Genomic DNA, 20,634 nt, shown 5'->3' on the forward strand with positions numbered 1-20,634 from the left:
TGAAAGGTAAACAAAGGAAGGAGATCAGTGACTAAAAACTTTCTTTATCTCTTTATTCAAATTCAAGACAACCGACATCTTCATCTTCAAGCACAATCAGGATCAGAATGAATGCATGGATGGAAAGCATAAAATCTAAAGCAGATTGGAGATGCAGACACGCGTACGAGCTCAGTTCATTCCTAAAGTATGAGCGGCTGTCATTTATCATCAGTGACAGATTGTTCTATAGTGCAATCATTCCCACATTTGATTAAAAATAATTAACCAGCAAGCCTGACATTCTCCCCGAGAGCAAACCAGCTCATGTTTAAAAGCAGGAAATGTCAGTGAAACAGCACCCAGTGGCTGTAGAGACTCTTGAACCTACACTCTCCCTTAAAGTGCCACTTTTTATGTTTTATAAAAATGAACATATTACACAAAATCATCCCACCTACTTCTCCACCTCCGGCAGATCTGCACGCACTGAAAGAGGAGGATGCAACAACCCCAGAGAACTGCATAAAATCCTGCTTAACGAGCAGAGGAACAAGTACAACGATCCCACTGTGACTGACAGGATCCTTATTTTTAGCCGAAGTTGGATCCATTGATCATTTGAGAGATGCGCGTATTCCTCTCGGAGGTGTGGGCGGAGCTCCGCTGTAAACGTGTAATATCACTTAGATTAGAGGCCGCTGATTGTTGGTTTGATCACCGTGAATCAAACTGATATAAAAAATGATTCCCACACACAAACTTCAATATAAAAACCTTTTTTAAAACTTAAAGTCATTAATATTTTCTGTTAAATTAATTATTTGGAGATAATATTTTATGGACTTTAAAGAAAGTCAGGCAACATTTAAAGACCCCCTGTGGAGTTCTCCTGTGAACAAACTCTAATTACGTTTATTAATATTTGTATTTCCTGTCATGAAGGTCGAAACATTTGCGATGCTGTTTTAACTCGACATTGTTCAGTAGCTTTCAGTCTTCTAGTGAATGTTTACTGTCATCTATCATTCACTGGATGAGTGTGTTTGCATCCTCACCAGTTTAAACTAAACCTAATTAGATTTCAAATAGATTTCACTAGATTTTAGCAGAAATATGTAAAAAAAAAAAAAAAAAAAAAATGAATGACCTTTCCATGTTTGCGTGATATTTTTGACCCTTGTAACACATTTTGGCCGAGCTGACGGCGTCCGGCTCCTGCAGACTCTCAGCACTGGACCGTTTCTCCTCCACAGGCCTCGCACTCCAACGCTGCCGTCCGGTAAGCCTTCCACACCAGCGGATCACGCTGGCACACCGTGCCCCCGCCACGCTTCTCTTCTGCCTCGTTTCGGTTTATATCCCCCACGCACACCCAGCCGCCTCCATCCTCAGCCTCGTTGGGGCTCACCGCCCACTTGGAGTGGTCCTGGCTGGTCTTGAAGGGGGACGTCTGCCCTGGATTGATGAGCCTGATGTCCAGGACCTTCCAGCCCTGCGAGCAGTCGGAAGGAAGAATGCCTGTGGAGCGAATCCAGAACTGGACCAGGAGGTCTGACTGCAGGGTGGGGGCTACCCACGAGTGGTAGAGATCTGACGAAGAGGGGAGAAGATGGATGAGGATGTTTTTTGTTATTATACTGATGGTAAACTGTGTGAATGCTCTAATAGATTATTTGTCTTTCTATAAACTTGTACCATCATCAAAAGCGGCTCCTTTGGCAAAGCTGATGAAGTTCGTCCCATCCTTTGAGGTCAGCGTCACACTGCGGTTGGATACAGATTTGGCACGTGGAAAGGTTTCATAGGACAGGTTGTTTTTGTCACAAAGCTCAGTGAGCGAAGGCACCTGGGAGGCCAAGGACTCGGGGATGCTGCAGTCATACACATTAGGCTGATTGATCTGCAGCTGCTCGCCTGCGGTGCAAAAGAAATTTGATTTAAAGCAAACAGCGTCCCATAATTACATCATTCTTTAAGTGAAGCAAATACAGAGCAGTGTACTGCTAGCACTGGCCCAAAGTCATATGAAGGACCTGTACTGCAACACTGTGTACAGCAACATATAACTAAGTACAGTGTAAAGACGAACCTTAAAGTTTACTACAAACAAAACCACACACATTTATCTCATAATAGGTTTTCTTCCTTGCTCTGTGATTTTCCATAATTCCCATGATTTTCGTTTGGGAATTTCATATTTTTGCAGTAGTTTCTTCCTGTCTGATGTAAAGCAGAAGAACTGGAAAGACGACTGAAACCGTGATCAGAAGATATTCATTTATAAATCTTTAAATCGCAGCAGACCAACATATACTGTACAGCCGTGATTCCAAAAGAGTTTGGACACTGTGTAAAATCTAAATAAAAACAGAATAAAATCATTTGCAAATCTCATAAAATATTAGCTCATTTTGAAGACAGCAACATGTCTCAAAAGGCTGAGACGGTTTATCACCGTGCAGCATCTCCTCTGCTTTTAGCAGCGTAAACATCTGGGAGAGAGGAGAGCAGCTGCTGGACCTTTGGGGAGGAACGTTGTCCTCTCCGTGTCTGAGAGGATCGGAGCTGCTCGGCAGTCCTGAATCTTCTTTGCCATATTTTTTGTTTCGTGACAAATGAACTGTTTGCAGTGGTGAAAGGTTCAGACTCTTGAAGCCACGCTGCTGCATAGATGCAGCGTGTGGTTTTGCTGAAATACACAAGACCTTCCCTGAAAAAGACGTGATCTGGATGGGAGCGTATGCTGCTCTAAAACCTGTATATACTTTTCAACATTGATGGCATCCTTCCAGATGTGCAAGCTGCCAATTTCACTGGCACTAATGCACCCCCATACCACCACAGATGCAGGCCTCTCCTCTCTGCGCTGGAGGTCATGATGTCCATGATTGGTTTCTGGATCATGTTCACATAGGGCTGCTTCTTTGGATGATGGAGCCTGAATCTGCATTTGTGGATGTCACAGTGAGCTGCATTCACAGATCTCTGGATGTGTTCCTGAGCCCATGCAGTGACAGAATCGTCCCTGTTTTGAGTGCAGTGCCGCCCGAGAGCCTGAACATCGCAGGCGTCTGATTTTCAGCCTCGTCCTTTGCACACAGAGATTTCTCCAGATTCTCTGAATCTGTTGATGATGTTGTGCACAGTAGATGATGAGATATTCAAAGTCATTGTTCCACAAATTGTAGATGCAGTTTTTGGTGAACTTCTGCCCATCTTTACTACTGCCTCTCTAAGATGCTCTTTTTATACAGAATCAATTAATCAATTAACCTAATTAGCTGTAAAATGTTCCTACGGCTCTTTCTTTCTCCCAACACTTACTTTTCCAGCCTTTTGTCGCCCCCGTGGCAACTTTGAGACGTGTTGCTGCCATCAAATTGAGAATGAACTAATATTTTCCATGAAATGGTGAAATGTCTCAGTTTAAGCATCGGAACATTAAGAAGGATTATTGGGATAATTCAGGAATTGTGTCATCGCAGCTGAGCAGAGCAGGCTTCACTCAGCGCTGTCTGCAGCAGAGAACCACCATTGTGCAGAGTCTTCACAGGAAGCTGTTCAATAGTTTATTATTATTACTAATTATCATCATCATCGTCAGGCCCTAGTTTAAGCATTGGTCTTTAATTTGAACTGAATTGGAAATTAAAGCACCACAAAATGGATCCAAAAAATAAAAACTTTTATTATAAAACATTCAAATATAAACCGGAGCAGTGCACACGGCAGCACTTAACGCATTTCACAATAATCTCCATGAAACTCTGGACAGATATTATTATTACCGCTCAAAGTCCTTCAGAGTTTGATAATCCTCTGCCTTTTCCTCCTGTCACCATGAGGATGACATTTTTAGTTTTAATTAAAATGTCTTGACATTCAGACGCTCGCAAGCTGAGTCCTCTGACACACCTTCATCTGGCACAGACTGCAGCACAGACTTTGCTTTAAGGCCAGTAACTCACATATACCAGCTGAGACTGGCGTGCTTAAATCATAACTGACTTATTATGCTTCGTACTGAAACATCAGCAGCATTTCTAATCAAAACAACAAGCAGGTTAAATAAACCATAAACAGGAGACTAATTCTGACAGCATATCAGTCTGTTAATAAAAACAATGGTCAGCAGTGTCGAATATAATTTTTTTCACATTAATCTGCAAACGAATGCTGCAAGGTGAGAACACGATGAGGCTGTGGTCACCTTCTGGTGTTTAACCCTGCAGACTGCAGACTGGACACTGTGACGCTCTCAGCGTCTCGGCTGGAGACACGAGGATCTGATAAAGTAAATCCGTGCCGCGGCGTGAGGGCCAGTATCTCTATGGTTACATAGATTAATTACATTACCGCAGGCACTGCCATAGCAACTGTGCCAACTGCCGGGTCTGCCAGGGAGCTGCGGAGGCACCAGGTGACATGCTGATGACACCTGTTTATGCTGATTATCTCAGTTCAGGCAGTTTCTGTTCTGAGTGCATTATTATGTACCAGGTGACGCTTAAATCAGCTTCTCTAAGAAACAATAATGCACGTACACACTGACACAGATTAGTGATTAAATGTGCTTAAGAAATCTCCATCAGTGTGTGACAAAGGCATCAATCAGGAGCATGTTTGAGCATCACATGGACACTGACTGGGTGACCTCCCTAAACAAAAGAGGCCAAAGAGGAAAAATCGTTACTATGTAACTGCTGCTGGGGCCTGAATTTTGTCCTTTCCTTTACCCAAACAAAGGCCACCATAATATGGTCAAAAAAGAGCCAAAATCGGAGCATAAAACATATGCATATAGTTGTATGTTCAGTTTCCCTGGAGAGGACCTCCTTTAAAGCACCTTGCGATGACCCCGAGGCCATCACAGACGTCTCCATGTTGTTTCAGTCTGTGCTCAGCTCTGTCCTGCAGGAGCTACACCTGCATGCACCTATAAAAGCTCCCGTCCTGCAGTCGCTCTCTGATGCTACAGCGTGATCCTCGGAGCGCTTTCTTTTGTGTACTCCGCCACTCATCCGAACTCAGACTAAACTCCTGATCCAACTGACCTGCAGTTTCAATTGAACTTTAAATCATTTGTTTCCACCTCATCTCGTCTCCCATTCGCTGCTACAGTCTGTGAGCCGGGCTGTGACATTCCCTTTGGAATTATTATTATTATGATGGATATTGTTATTATCGAGTTCTGCTTGTCTTAGATACTGACACTGAAAATATACTTCTGCAGTTTTAAAATTTTGCACTTCCATCCAAACTTAAATATGTTGCTTCTTCTTTTTACTTCATAACTCATGAGAAATCTCTGAGATCATTTTTACTGTGGGCACCGATGACGCATCATATCCTACTTCAATACGAACAGTAAGTAATGCTGCGACGCTGTCAAATGGATAATAGTGGTAAACCGTTCACATACAAACATGTATGATTACTAATAAATGAGCTGACACATCTGAGCAGATATGTGATTGGTGGTTTTTAACTTTTTTCTTCTTTATACTTTAACTAATGAAAGCAGAGTACAGGAACCTACATTAGCCAACATAACAGCTGTAGTTTATGTACTAATATTTGACTCCATTCAGTAGCGGCAGCTGCATTTTAGCTGTAAATGCTCTGTTAACATGAGCTGTTACAACATGAGGTTTTCCTTGTTTTCCATCCAGCAGATACTGTTTCAGTGACAGATGCTCATATTAAACATGAACAAACTTACAAATAATGTACAAATCATCCCTGTGAACCCAAAGCTCCTGGATTAGTCACTGAGAGTGGATCCTCCTAATATGTTCACCGAGCACAGAGGCTCCGCCCACCTGCCGTCTGAATCTTTTGTTTGCAAGCTGCAGCCAAACAAGTTGTCTTAAAAGAAGGAGGAAGTGAGCCTACAGAAAGCCTGGGTATGAGACAAATACTGATCAGTTTGCTACTCTTGGAGAGCCCAAGAATAAAACTATGGAGCTAGAAATGACAGGTCCCCTTTGAGTGGATAAATGTGAGCTCAGTTGCCTTTTTTACTTTTTTAAATCTTGTTTATAGTTCTGCTTATTCGGAAAAGGAAAAAAAAAAAAGATTAAAAATACACATGAAAAATTGTCATTATTTACAGTCCCAGTGGGGGGTTAACCCCACCTACTGGATTATAGCTGAGATTACATAAACCATAACTGGAACCTCTTCAACATAATTTTATTCAGTAAATTAGAAATTGGTTGACAGGCCAGCCAGCAGCTTCTGGCAGCCCTAATCGGGTCTGCAGGCCTCATGTTAACATGGTTAACGTGGTTAACATGCATGGCTGATTCTTATTTATAATCGTATTGATTTCATCACAAAACACTTTTTTTTTGCTCAGCAGTTAAGAAGCCCGGCAATAACAGTTGGACATTTTAACTACTGAGGAAAAATATGACCCTAATATAGATATGAAATTGAAAAGGAACTCTTCAGGTCCTTGTAATTAAAGCAAATTTAGGCAGACCAACAAAACTGCAGACAGAGAGCAGAATATGAATCGTCATTAGCTGTCTGGTCCTTCTCCCAGCACTCATACTGTGATCGCAGTCTAATAACATCATCCATTTAAACATCCTCATTAGGCATTAACTGCATCTTTATATCAACTCCGGCTTTGCTAAGAGGCCACATGGCCCGACTCCAGCCTTACCGATGGTCTGGAAGCGGTCGAGCGGGTACGTAACACAGAGGAAGTTCTGCCCGTTATCTTCGCCGCTGCTGGGGTAATAATACTCTCCTGCCTCTTGAGCGGGGGGGAAGTGAGGAGTGCTGTGGACCAGCCAGAAACCCTGTTTTTTATCCAGCAGCACAACACCTGAGGAGCAGATATTGAAAATACATCAAACCTTTTTCCTCCGCGAGGTTAATGTGGACATTCAAACCAAGCTACACACATTTTTCTATGCTCATTTGTTTCTACGCATCAGAGAAAATGTAAATGCATGTTAATCTGTTCAAATAAAGCACTTCTTCTTTTTTTTAATTAAAAAAATTTTTTTTTCTTTTTTAAGTTAAAAAAAATACTTTTAAATGTTGCTGTAGCTCTTCCGGGGGAACACCGAGATGTTCAGTTTTCATTACCACTTTTGTCCTGTTTCCCTCCCCCCTCAGCAGATGACCCCCCCTCCCTGAGCCTGGCTCTGCTGGAGGTTTCTTCCTGTTAAAGGGAGTTTTTCCTTCCCACTGTCACCAAGTGCTGCTCATAGGGGGTCGTTTTGACTGATATGTTTTCTCTGTATTATTGTAGGGTCTTTACCTTATAATATAAAACACCTTGAGGCGACTGTTGTTACGATTTGGCGTTTTTATAAATGAAACTCGAAGCTGCTTTCCCCTCCTGAGTCACCTGACAGTTTCCCAGAATTGCCTGAGGTGATTGAATTATTTTTTAAATTTATTTTATATATATATGGTGTGAATGTGAGTGCTCATATCTCTCTGTGTGACAGACTGCCCCCCCTTAAATGAATGGATGGATCGAGGCAAATTATTCCAACTTTTTGGGAAAAGCTGTATCAATTCAAACCTTTTACAGTCTCTTGGGACAACTGGAGACTGCTCACCTTTCGTGTGGCCCCCTCTGCTTCCACCGTTGTCTCCCCGTCTGTCACTGGACGAGTCCTCTTGTGGCTTCTGGTCATTGTAAAGGATGTATGCAACCTCCATATTCTACAGAAAACAAAGGTTTTTAACTGATATTAAATATAGGTTCATGCATGTGTGCACACTGCACATAGGAAAGTCTGTTTTTAACCTCAAAACAAAATAAATGAATAAATAAAGCAGCAAACACCAACAACTTAAATTATAAATTCAGAAATATGCTCTGTATCATCATCTGCTTTCCCTCAGCTGCAGAGAGGCAGGCATATTTATATGTATATGGTACACTGTACTGCCAAAAGTACTCACTCGTCTGCATATGAACCTGAGTAACATCCATTCTTAATCCATAGGGTTTAATATGATGTGGGCCCACCCTCTGCAGCTATAACAGCTTCAGCTCTTCTGGGAAGGTTTTCCACAGGTTTAGGAGTGTTTATGGGAATTTATGACTTGAATTTTTGAATTGAAATTGTCTCGGCCCCTTAGTTCCAGTCAAAGGAACTCTTCATGCTTCGGCAGACCAAGACATTTGGGACAATCTGATGCTCCAACTCTGTGGGAACAGTTTGGGGATGGCCCCTTCCTGTTCCAACATGACTGCACACCAGTGCACAAAGCAGCTCCATAAAGACATGGATGAGCCAGTTTGGTGTGGAAGAACTTGACTGGCCTGCACAGAGTCCTGACCTCAGCCTGATAGAACACCTTTGGGATGGATTAGAGCAGAGACTGTGAGCCAGGCCTTCTCTCCAACATCAGTGTCTGACCTCACAGATGTGCTTCTGGAAGAATGGTCAGAAATTCCCATAAACACTCCTAAACCAGTGGAAAGACTTCCCAGAAGAGCTGAAGCTGTTATAGCTGCAGAGGGTGGGCCCACATCATATTAAACCCTCTGGATTAAGGATGGATGTTACTCAGGTTCATGTCTGTGTGAAGGCAGATGAGGGAATATGTTTGGCTGTGCTTCTACACTATGAGCCACATTAAACTATTCACATGCTTTATTCTATGCACGTTTGGTGGAGGCGGTGGTGGTTGAGGAGCAATCCGTTACACAACACAATCACTCAGATGGATGCATCCAATAATTTTGGGCTGAGAACCTTTCCCACAAACTCTTTGGCATGTTTTGATGAAACTCCCAAATTTTCAGTTAGCAGCTGACCTGTTTGACACAGAAAGTCAAGCACCTGAACAAACAGATCGAGTTTCACTTCTCATTACAGGTTTCGTCTTCTGATCTATTAATGTCAGCTGGTTATAGCAGACGTATATGAAAAAAAATGCTTATTAGTGGACTTCATATTTATGGAACAAGAAGTCTTGTGATTGCAGTCACAAAGAAGAAGCAGGAAAAACACATTTAAACAGCCTGAGCTCAGCACACAGTGCACCGATGCAGATAGCCACATCAGCACAGCCGGTCTGTGTCACTGCAGTTAACACAGACTGTCACTTTTGGCCACTGTGATAAACTCAAATGTATTTTAATTGTTGTAAGTTGTAAGAATTTTAAGTTCAACCCGCCTTTTATAAATATTTTTGGAGAAATACCAAATTTAGTCTTGAGGCATGAAATTAAGAAGATAAATCAGGATTTCTAAAACACAACATCAGAACTTTGGGTCACATATAAAGTGAAGCTCTACTTGTCTTAAAAACAGAAGTCAGAATTTTCCTTTTAACATTAATTGTGTCCACGAATACTAAGGAGCTGAAAAGAGTATGATAATCAGATTTTGAAGCGCAGGCATTCACCCGGGTGCGTTCCCAAACGAAACTGAGTTTACAGGTTTTATACGTTGTATTCACTTCCACCTTTGCTGCAGAAAAAAGAAAGCTGATGGAAACAGACCTTCCCCTGCGCGTACAGCTGTCCCACCGTCCTGCCCAGGGCGCCCGTGGTGTCATTCACTGAGCCCTTCCCTTCAGTCCATCCTTCACGCCCTTTGTCCAAAATTAAATACATCTCACCGTATTCAGGAGACTTTTTGCCATGTTCTTTGGGCAGCTTGTATATATAGAACCTAACTCAGACAGAGACACAGAGAGGAAGACTTTTGGAAGGGTGTAAACATAAGAACTGCTTATATTAATGCGTGTCTGAAAATAGTAACTGTTATTGAAAACACTGCTTCAGTTTACTCAGATTAATGCAAAATGTCTACTTTAAAACAAACATATAATAAGTATATTTGTAAAAAGCTTGCTTTCCCCAGGATTGTTATCAATGAATTACCAATCAACAGCATCTCCTTGGTCATTGTAGCAGCTGATTGGTGCGGTGTTGCCCTCTAGCGGCACATAGAGGATCAGCACGGATAGGAACAGAAGCATCTAAGAACCAGAGACAGACTTTTATTAATAATTACAGGTAAATATATGTATAAATATATTTACCTCTGCTATCTTCATCGTTAACCATCATTTGCCTTGTTAGTTCACATTCTCACAACCTTATATAACAGTCGGCTGCTTTTTTTTTTTTTTTTACTAACAGTGATCCATTCCTTAAGAGTTTCAGTGCTCTCAAGTAAAACTGCCAATACAACAGAGTAGAAATACTTGGTTACGGGAAAAGTAAGTCTCAGGTATTAGCAGCAAATGTGCCTCAATAAATATGCAGAATGAGCCGCTGATATATATTCTTATGTATTTTTATAACTGTCCTTTAAATGCTGATGTATTAGTGAACATGCACCATTGGTAAGTTATAGCCTGAGTGTATTGATAATTATTAATATAGTGAATCTACAAAGAAACTAGTAACTACGTAAAGCAGAATAAAAGCACAACATGCCATCTGAATTATACTTTTAGATAAAAAGACGATGAAGCGTAAACTGGACATTATCGAGTAAAATCACGGAAAAATATGCTTAAGCAGTGATTGGGTGAATAACCGGATACATTTCAGCATTAATCAAGGCTCAGTATTTTATATATGTATATGCTAATTATTCCGAATAACTTATTTAATAAAAGGCAGCCTGTGGTCTCAGTTTCAAACAAAAGAAAATCATCTTGTGACTTCTTGGCAAATGAATGAAACGAAACTTTTCGTATCACCGTAAATACTGCAGGTTACAAAAATAGCGTATAAAAAACAGATACAACTTAAAAACAACGAGTTCAATGAGAAAACAATGACCTGATATTATCTGCAGCTAAATATGAACTTAACAATATGAATCAGAGCAGCAGGCGGTGGACCTGTTAGCGCTTCTCATTAACTCGGAGAGGAAAGTCAAAGAAAGTGCAGGATAAGTTTGAGTCAACACACCTTTAACTGTCTGTCCTCGTGTATGTTCTCAATAAAGTCTTATTTTGTTTTGCGGAATTATTAAAATCTGCTTTGGTCTTCAAGTTTCGTCTTCTTCGAGAACGCCCTTGTTTTGGTCTCGGCCTATAATTCGGGGATGAGACAATGACGTCTAACAAACGCTAAAAGCTCGCTAACAACGGCAGACAGGACATTATAGACAGATACGTTATATTACATTAAAGAAATAAAACTAAATAAATGTTGTGTAGCGTTCATGCTTTACGGCTACGGTTGAAGACTGTTTTCGGTGCTCCAAAACGCTGAAACTCTCGTCTTATCCTTCTCCAAAAGTCCTAATTTCACAGTCATGTGGTTGATGACGTCGACCGGTGGGCGGGACAACATAAAAAAGCGGCTATTACAAATACGTTTTTAACATAATATAATATAATATAATATAATATAATATAATATAATATAATATAATATAATATAATATAATATAATATAATATAATATAATATAATATAATATAATATAATATAATACACAGGCTAGTGACCTGTATCCTGTACCTGCCTCCTGCCCTATGACAGCTAGGATAGGCTTCCAGTGTGTCCTGGGTCTGCCCCCGTTGTCTCCATCCAGTAGGACATGTCTGGAACACCTCACCAGAAGGCATCCTGGTCATATGCCCGAACCACCTGAACTGATTCCTTTCGTGTGGATGAGTGGCTCTACTCTGAGCCCCTCTCAAATAACTGCACTCTTCAACCTTTCTCTGAGGGAGCGGCCAGCCACCCTAGAGGTCAGTTACTAGGTCACAGTTTGATGATCAATATTGTAATTGTATCATCAGATCTGCGGACAATCACTGGACACTCGGGTGAAGAGAGGAGCTGAGCTGTTAACTGATCACCACCTGGTGGTGAGTCGGATCAGGTGGTGGGGAGGATGCTGGACAGACCTGGCGTACCCAAGGTATAGTGAGGGTGTGCTGAGAATGCCAGCTAGAGGCCCCAGTCCATGAGATCTTCAACTCCCACTTCCAGCAGAATGGGCCATGTTCCACACCTCTATTGAGGCTCCTGCTCAGAGCTGCGGCTGCAAGGTGGTTGGTGCTTGTCATGGTGGTAATCCCCAAACCAGATGGTGGTGACCGGAGGTGAAGGGAGCCATCAAGCTGCAGATGGAGTCCTGTCAGGCTGGGTTGGCCTGTGGGATTCTGGAGACATCTGACGGGTACCGGCAGGCCAAGCGGAACATGGCTCGGGCGGTGGCTCAAACCAAAACTTGGGTGTGGGACGTGTTCGGTAAGGCCTTGGAAAAAGATTTTCGGATGGCCTCGAAGTGAATGCAGTGCTCTTCTCTTCTGCTCTTCTCTGCTGAGTTCAACTGAGGCTATAGTCAGGGGATGGAAGGAATACTTCGAGGACGTCCTTAATCCTGCTGACACGCGTTCTGCAGAGGAAGCAGAGTCTGCAGATGAGGGGGACAACTAGCTCATCCCTGGGGGTGAGGTCACTGAGGTAGTTAAACAACTCGTTGTTGTAGTGCTATCTTGACTTGCCTCTGCAATGTGGGATGGTGGTTCACATCTTTAACAAGGGGGACCGGAGAGCGTGCTAAACTCAGCCTCCCCGGCCTATGCCCGGGTGCTGGAAAGGGGAGTTTGCCCGTTAGTCGAACCTTCAAGAGCAACAATGTGGTTTTCATCCTTGTAGTTTACCTATCCAGTCTACATGTGCTTTGTGGACTGGGAGAAGGTATTGGACAGCGTCCCTCGGGGCATCCTGTGGGGGGTGCTGAATAGGGATTGTTTGGCCATTGAGTCCCTGCAGTGTGAGCTTGGTCCCAGGACTGCTCACCAATTCTGTTTATAATATAATATAATATCATATAATATAATATAATATCATATAATATAATATAATATAATATCATATAATATCATATAATATCATATAATATCATATAATATAATACATAAAATTTTCTTTCTATAGCAGCTTTCAAGATTAATATCACAAAGTTCTTCATAACAAAACGCTAGAACATAATACCAAAGTTAACTAATTCAGCCTTCTTGTAACAGCAACAGAGACATTTTCACTGATTTCTCCTTGAATAGTCTTTTTAAAACTAGTTTTGTAATTGAAAGCTTCAAAGACTTGAATCTACAGAGTAGAATAGCTCAGAAGAATCTCTAAATCACCTAATTTATGTAAATATTAATGAAAAATGTATGTTGACCTAGTTCATATAAGGTCTTCGACAAGCAGCCGATAATGTAAGAAAGACGAGTGTGTCTGTGATAAACACTCTCTCTCTCTCATTGTTAAAAGTGGAACTTGAATTTGGTAAGACGACCTTCTGTTGTTTCTTCCTGTTTTACTCTTTCACAATTTAGGTGAAAAGTGTGACTTATTTATTTCTTTTTATATGCTTTCTTCTTCAATTCCACCTTCAACCCCATCTCATCTCATATTTTTCTACACTATTTCAGGAAGTGACACAGCATCCTCTTTTCACCTCTAAGCTGCACAGTTCCTCACAAAGCTCCTCTGAGCTGAGTGGACTAAACACACACCGGGGGGAGCTCCGAGAGGCCCCCACTGGCACAGGAGTTGACCTGATTATTGGCTGTAGCGCTTCTGAGAGTGATCATGTAATCATGGGTTGTACTGAGTGACAACTGAAGAATATATTGCATGCATCTAGCACATTGCTTAACAAGTGACTACAGTTTCCCTTTGGGGTGATGTCACATTAACAAAAAGGAATTCAGGAACTTTGAGATAACACCTGTTTTCAGACCATAAGCTCTGTAAAAAATTAACACCTTTATCTTAGCCTCTCCTCTTCCCTAAACGGGATATCACAGGCTCGTCTATTCATATGTGACCGTTTTATGTGCGAAGGGGATTTTTAGAAAGATTAAACATTATCATAAGGTTGTGAGAATGTGAACTAGCAAGGCAAATGATGGTTAACGATGAAGATAGCAGAGCAGGTCTTACGCACTCTTGTGTCATAAGCAAACTGCCTGCAGTGACAGGTGACAACAAGATTCAGGTGCAAAAAATGTAACGAAAATGAAAGAATACACTCTCCAGTATACTTTATTTTGAAGGAGAACTGGTCCCAGCACTGTATGATCTTGGAGCTGCTATCTCCTCATAGTAATGTCTGCTGTGCTACATTACATTTTCAATACAAATAATCAAGACAATGGAAATCAGTAGACTGCATCCTCTACATCAAGGGCACGCGCACACACACACACACACACACACACACACACACACACACACACACACACACACACACACACACACACGGCAACCATTCGAGAGCTTGTTGCAAACATTCAGAAAAATGCAAAAATTTCCAGTGAGAAAGCAGATCTACTGATCCTGTTTACTGCCACTGTCAAATCTAATAAGTTTCCAGTCCTTAAAAATTATGCAAACTTGCTGCTTTAGAAAAACCAAGTGCAGTTAAGATAGCTAAATTAGGCCAATTTGTAATTGCACAGTACTTAGAACAACTTGATTTTCTAAGTGAGGATCACTGAATGAATTTATTCAACTGACATGTCAAATATGTGTTAGATTATACAGTGTGGGGGAAAAAATGAACTAGAAGTAAACGTTTTATCAGGAATGTTCCACAGTTTACATTAAAAGCACTGTTGCTTTGCTAAAACATTAGCGTTTTTGCTACAATCTTGAAATTTTGAAACACTATTAGGAGGAATGACAACTCCCCCTCCCCAAAAAAACATCTTTGGGTTGAACAAGAGTCCTCCTTAAATAGGAACTTAAGCGGGAAGGCTGCAGTAGTGGTTTGCTAACACAGTAGCCCCACACTTTCTTGTTTTCCATCTCAGGTTTGCAGCAAGCATGGTAGTTCGGTCCTCTGCTCGTCCATGCGTCCCCCCTGGACCCTCAGGAGGAGGGAGAAGAAGTCTTCATCATCCATGGGACCAGGAGCTCTGCTGCGCTGGTCCTCCAGCCTACCCTGAGCCTGGGGGTCAAAACGAAAGCAAAAAGCATGGAAGCAACGCTCTCACTGGCATTTGTATAAACAAAGCAGAAAGCGCCTCAGGTCATGACAAACACATCTAAACAGTTCAGACTGCTTACTTGTGTGGTGAGAATCATATCGTAGAGATCGTCTTTAGGCACAGGAACCGGTGCTGGCTTTTTCACAGAGAGGGACAGCTGTTTTATACTCCCTCTGAAACTTCTGGGCTTTGTTTTTGGTGGTGAAGCCCTTCCAAGCTGCGCCCTCTGATCATCTAGCCGCCGTCCTTGTGCAGTGGCCACCAGGTCGAAAAACTCCTCTTTCTGCAGTGAAGTCATGGAGGAAAAGAGGACTGTAACGAAATGAGAGAGAAAAGAGCAAAAGGCAGGGGACTTAATGTGGCCAGTGGTCAAGAAAAAAACATGGTGGTTGATGTTCTACATTCCTGAGTCAGGCAGAATGGGTGGTTTCATCCTGCCTGCTCAACATAAGCCATGATCGTGACACAAAAACGATACCACGGCAAAACGGCGCTCTTACCTCTGTTAACCGGTTTGGAGGTGTTGGGCTCAGAGTGGCACCTCCTCCTCCTGACCCCACTCTCCAGACTGAAGGAGCAGCGCTGGTCATTGAGCCGTCTGCCCTCCTGAAAGGTGCACAGCAGCTCGAACAGTGCCTCTGGGAAGTCAGGGGTTAACCGGCGAGCCTGAGAAAACACAGGTGGGAGGCAGAAAAAGAATGGGGGGAGAGAGGAATGGTTTCTGAGTGAGTGGCACAGACTGTTTGTTGGCAAAGAAAGAGAATCCACTCCTACGTACTGCCACATGCTCTGTAATAAAGAGATACCCGCAGATTTTCCACTGTGAGACTGTCTCTCTCTCTCTGGCTGGTGGCAGTATGTTAAAGTCAACCGATTTACAGCACAGGTAATCTCCGGGTAAGGGCGGCAGATACCAACCTTTTTTGGATCCTCTTTTTGGTTTGGTTCCCCCTCAGCTTGTTGCTCGGATGAATTTAGCTCCTTTATGTCTACTTGAGGGTCACTTTGTGTGGCTTTCTCATCCTCTGTGTTGCTGGGTTTCTCAGATGTTTCTTTAAGCACTTCATGTGGCTGCCCTTCGCTTTCACTGCATTCTCTTGTGAGTCCATCATCTGTGCTCTCAGTTTTCTCTGGTTTGTCCTCTCTTGCACCATCTTCCTCTCTGTTCGTCTGCTGTTTGTCCAAGCTTTGCTCTTCTAAGTTTATTTTACCTGCTATTTCTTCTTGACTGTTTCCTCCTATGTGCTCTTCTTCCTTTTTGACAGCTGACTCCTCGCTGCAGCTTTGTACGGCAGCGTCTGAACCGCCCGCTGCCCTAATTTCAGTAACACTTTCAACAAAGTCTCCATCTTCAACGATGACAAGAGGTTCCTGCAGCTCCTCTTCAGCCATTTCAGCCTTGATATCTGCGTGGTCCAACGATCTCTCTGTCAGTCCTGATAAGAAAATGGAAGAAGCCAGATGTGGATAAAAAAAAAATAGATAAAAAACATCAGAATACTGTTCAAACTTAAAAAAAAATAAATACCACTAGCAAACATAACGTATAAACACTGAAGCTCAAAAGCTTGATGACTGCGTCAGAGCTGCTGTGCTCTGTGTGAGAAACCAGTTTGACAGGTTCAAGTACGCAAGACGCAGATTTTCAGGCAGAAAATTCAAAGAAACTTCAAGTCACATATTCCAGTTAGCTGTGAGGCTACAAATGTGTATGACAGTGTGATCACAGATGTCAGCGTCTTGCTGATAGATGATCTCTGTTGTGTATTTTGCCAGACAAATCCCTGGAATAACTCTTGGTGACAGATCACATTATGTTATTGTCTACCACAAAGTGAATTCAAAGTTTTGGTCCTTACCTTTGCTCTTTGCACTTTTAGCTCCTCAAATCATTATCATTTGAAGTCTCTACAAACTGAGCGCAGCATTTTTTTTTGTTTTTGGCTTATCACTTGTCTTGTGAAAGTCTTTATTAAGAGCAAAGAAGAAAAAAGAAAAGAAAATTTGCTAGTTTCACATGCCGTCGTGACGAGCTCTCGCCTTTTCTATCTGCCCTGCTACCTTCTGTCTTTCTCTCGTCTCCTCTCTTCCTGTTCCTCTTACCACAGCCCACCCCTATTTACTTGGCCCATATCTGACAAGTCAGACTATCATGAAATATTACTGTGAAAAGCAGAATCACTCCCTGTTATGTGTGGGGTAAATGTAAGCTTGTTCCCAAGAAAGGTCTTATGATCCTATCCTATCCTTCTTACAGCAGCTGCTGCTTTAACTGCTGCTCATTTGGTTATGTTAGCCCCAAGTGCAGCATGTTGAAACAGGCGCACAGTTTTTTTTTCTTAACACACTGTGGTTTTCACATCCTGTTGACTTGCAGCTAAAACGAGAAGTAGAGTCAGACAAGTAAGGGAAGCTGTCTAAGCGAGATTATCACTTGAAAAACAAGAAATTTTAAAAAGCACGTCCTTTTATCTGAATGCCTCTGTGAGTGCCTGTAACCTGGTTAGAAATAAAAGAGTGATCTAGTAAACACCAAACTTGACCAGCAGACAGAAAAGCTGCTTAAATAACAGTTTTATCCTTTATTAAAATAGAAAAAGAGTGTGTGTACAAAGACAATCACACAAGGCCATGAAAATAAATTTTATTTTCTATTTAGAACACAGGTCCTTTATCTAATCGACCTTTCACCTGTATAGTTTACGTGTGCTTATCTGTTAAGTTACATACTGCTAATCTCTTAGCCTAACATGCTCCACACTGTCCCACACAAATGTCCTGTTTGCCCCACATTTAGATTGTTGGGATCCGGCCATAACAGCAAAAAGTAACCTCCTGCTGCATTGAATGTCATTTCTTTCTATTTCACCCACCCACGCACATACATCCACCCACACACACTTCTGCTTTCTGAAAATGCAGAGTGCAGATGTTTTGTTGTTGTGGTTACCTTTGGTGCTACACCACCGTACCCACAGAGACGCTTGGTCTGTCACGCGCTGCACCGTGCATGCACCGTCTTGCACCGTTTCCTGTCAGTCGCTAGGGGACCCCGCTCCGTGCGATGCCTCCGCTCAGGCTGTGTTGTGTCTGTGAGCACAGTTGGGCAGCAGTCGTCGCCACTGTGCGTCGCTGAAGATGTTGCAGCAGCAGCAGCCTCTGACGGGCAATGGGCCATCCAACGGCCGGGGACTCGGCGTGAGTGGCCACCCCGGGATGCATGCGCTCAACTCGGTTCACCAACCTTCCCAGCATCGGCCCGACGGAGCGGAATCGGGCCTCGATGGTACAGAGAACGGACATGAAACCCGCAGAGATATTGGGGACATACTGCAGCAAATAATGACCATCACCGACCAAAGTTTGGACGAGGCACAAGCAAAGTAAGTCACAGCTATGTTTTTTTTTTAATTATTTAGTGGTATTGACGCTGCAGCCGCTTTGTGTTTTGCTGCTTTGTCGACTCCGTCTCGCAGGGGCAAAGTTTCCTGAACTTCAACCTATTGTTTAGATTATTTAACTAGAAGCTAACTGATTAGCGTGCTAATTGACACAAGCAAAGTTGCTTTTGGTGTCAAATGTTCAGATTCAAACTCACATGTCCGCTTTTACTGTTTTTCTGCTGTAAGTTATGAACACTTGTTTCTTTTAGCAGCGGCTGTTTAAAATGTAGCTATTGTTAGCATGCTACGCTAACTAAGGCTAACAAGCTAAGGCTACAATAGGTAGCTAAAGATAGCGCCGATATACACCTTAGCACTGTTAAGTAACACGTGTTACAATTTAATTACATAGTAAACAAATAGATAGATGACAGAGCCTACTGGCTATCATATACAGACAGATCAGCAGTGAAAGGTTACCCTCTTAACTCACAGCTAGCCAGAAGCTAACGTTTGCTACATTAGCTCGGCTAAATGTGGTCACTTTGTGATTTGTGTTGTTTTTGTTTTGGTCCATTTGCATGCTGTCAGTCTGTGCCTCTGTTTACAGATAGGCTCTCAGGTTATGCTTCTTTTCTATTTTTTTCTTTATGTGCAGGAAACATGCGCTCAACTGTCACCGGATGAAACCCGCATTGTTCAGCGTTTTGTGCGAGATTAAGGAAAAAACTGGTAGGTTTCTGGTTTCCAGGAGTTTTGATCTCTGTCAGCAGGCACCACTTTAATTTTGTTTGGCAGCGACATTAGACCGTGTTGACATTGTGTCATCAGGAGCCAATAAAGTCATAAACAAGCTGAATTCCTAAGTAAAAAAAAACACAGTTTTTATACTTGTACAGTCTAAAGCAAAAATAATCAGACAGCCTTAATATTAAATGTTAGCTGGAGTATGAGCAGACTGAGATGACAACAGCTGTACAACATGAGGTTTAATTGCTGCAGTACAATCATATCACTTTGCTGCCATGGCTATAATATGTTTGAGCTGCCACAAGGACTGATAAAGGAAATCTTTCCTACCTCGCACTACATCACCTGTGCTGATTTTGTTTATTAGGCCTCTACTTATTAAGCTTTATTTGTGCTGTATTCAAGATTCAAGAGTAATTAAAATGTTTTCAGAAAGAAATATAAAAAAGTCAGTGTACATGGGTGGCAAGCTCTTATTAAGTATTGGTGTGATTTTATTTTTATATATATGTTAGGATTTTTTTTTCTTTATTTTAATTAACTTTTTGTATTTTCTACTTAACTAGGCTCCTTTTTGTAAACATTTTTTCAGACTTCATACGTGGCGTCATAAATAACTGAATTCAGCTATATGAAAATTAAATTTGCAGGTTTCTATGTGCAACTATGGGTGAAATCGAAATGAATTTCACTTGCAGCATGCAATGAGATTAATTATGCTTTGACCTAGAGTGTAGAATTGTCAGCCATATAAGATAAGTTAAATTATATATAGTGTATAGTACATAGTGTATAGTGTGAATTACTTATTTTTATTTTTATCTTCTTATTTATATGTGTATGTATAATGGTTGCAGGTACAAAATACATTTCACTGTGCATTGTACTGTGTATAACTGCCCATGTGACAAATAAACACTATCTTATCTTATATTCATCCCAACAAAAAGTTGGGAAATTTCTGTTATTGCAGGCAAAACATGAAATACAACCTATAAAAATATTAAGGTTTTGTCTTCTTCCACAGAGTTTCATTTTTTACACAAATTGGCCCATTGGTGTGAAAAGGTGTGTAAAAAAAAAAAAATGTCATTAAAGGCTTTGATTTGATATTGAAATTTTCCCCTTCCAGTCACTAAACCATAATGCTTGAATCATGACTGACAGACCTAGAGTAGTAAGATTTACTGCTGAGCAAGCTTTGAGGCACGTGCTTAAAGCCCAGGATGATGGTTAAAAAGAGTTCAGCTGAAAGAGATGAGTTGCACAATAATGATTGAAAACATAATTAATTACAATAGAATATTTTAGAATATCTGTCAGAGATGAAGGAAACCAGTAGCGATATGATGAACACCTAAAATAACTTGGCTGCTTGAGGGTTAAAAGGTACCGTCTAAAAGTGCATTTCTAGCAAAGTGATTACGAGTGTGACTCGCAAAACAAGATGATGGCACACAAAGGAACAACTTATGTCATCCCAAACCTGTTTCATCATTGCTTTATGCTTGAATTCACTGTTTGTAAAGGCTTTAGTTTAAGAGAGTGGGAGA

General features: G+C 41.6%; 3 protein-coding genes across 3 annotated transcripts in view; 1 reads left to right on the top strand and 2 right to left on the bottom strand.

Annotated features, from left to right (window-relative positions):
• Positions 1–52: 52 nt before the first annotated feature.
• Positions 53–11,020, bottom strand: dnase2 (deoxyribonuclease II, lysosomal). The gene is made up of 7 exons (XM_030750683.1): positions 10,898–11,020; positions 9,854–9,951; positions 9,470–9,641; positions 7,569–7,674; positions 6,656–6,820; positions 1,678–1,896; positions 53–1,572 (listed from the first exon to the last, which is right to left on the bottom strand). Exons 2-7 carry the CDS (start codon positions 9,949–9,951, stop codon positions 1,208–1,210), a joined length of 1,125 nt encoding a protein of 374 aa, XP_030606543.1. The 5' UTR covers positions 10,898–11,020; the 3' UTR covers positions 53–1,207.
• Positions 11,021–13,983: 2,963 nt separating this feature from the next.
• Positions 13,984–17,216, bottom strand: gpsm3 (G protein signaling modulator 3). The gene is made up of 5 exons (XM_030750685.1): positions 16,808–17,216; positions 15,867–16,384; positions 15,449–15,614; positions 15,028–15,260; positions 13,984–14,908 (listed from the first exon to the last, which is right to left on the bottom strand). Exons 2-5 carry the CDS (start codon positions 16,338–16,340, stop codon positions 14,768–14,770), a joined length of 1,014 nt encoding a protein of 337 aa, XP_030606545.1. The 5' UTR covers positions 16,341–16,384; positions 16,808–17,216; the 3' UTR covers positions 13,984–14,767.
• Positions 17,217–17,979: 763 nt separating this feature from the next.
• The window catches only part of LOC115794961 (pre-B-cell leukemia transcription factor 1), a 9,582-nt gene continuing 6,927 nt past the window's right edge, over positions 17,980–20,634 (top strand). The window contains 2 exon segments of the mRNA XM_075074432.1: positions 17,980–18,331; positions 18,990–19,063. Coding sequence (XP_074930533.1) covers positions 18,087–18,331; positions 18,990–19,063 — 319 coding nt within the window. The 5' untranslated portion in view covers positions 17,980–18,086.

The sequence above is a fragment of the Archocentrus centrarchus genome, chromosome 16, assembly GCF_007364275.1.
Source record: "Archocentrus centrarchus isolate MPI-CPG fArcCen1 chromosome 16, fArcCen1, whole genome shotgun sequence".
NCBI classification, from domain to species: domain Eukaryota; kingdom Metazoa; phylum Chordata; class Actinopteri; order Cichliformes; family Cichlidae; genus Archocentrus; species Archocentrus centrarchus.

What these genes read in the sequence shown, in the direction of transcription:
- dnase2 (XM_030750683.1), bottom strand. Translation starts at nt 9,951, where the DNA reads ATGCTTCTGTTCCTATCCGTGCTGATCCTCTATGTGCCGCTAGAGGGC. An exon ending in CAAGGAGATGCTGTTGATTG is followed by an intron (nt 9,642 to 9,853) that starts GTAATTCATTGA and finishes TGTCTGAGTTAG; the next exon opens with GTTCTATATATACAAGCTGC. An exon ending in CAGAGGGGGCCACACGAAAG is followed by an intron (nt 6,821 to 7,568) that starts GTGAGCAGTCTC and finishes TCTGCTCCTCAG; the next exon opens with GTGTTGTGCTGCTGGATAAA.
- gpsm3 (XM_030750685.1), bottom strand. Translation starts at nt 16,340, where the DNA reads ATGGCTGAAGAGGAGCTGCAGGAACCTCTTGTCATCGTTGAAGATGGA. An exon ending in AAAAAGAGGATCCAAAAAAG is followed by an intron (nt 15,615 to 15,866) that starts GTTGGTATCTGC and finishes GTGTTTTCTCAG; the next exon opens with GCTCGCCGGTTAACCCCTGA. An exon ending in CTCCAAACCGGTTAACAGAG is followed by an intron (nt 15,261 to 15,448) that starts GTAAGAGCGCCG and finishes ATTTCGTTACAG; the next exon opens with TCCTCTTTTCCTCCATGACT.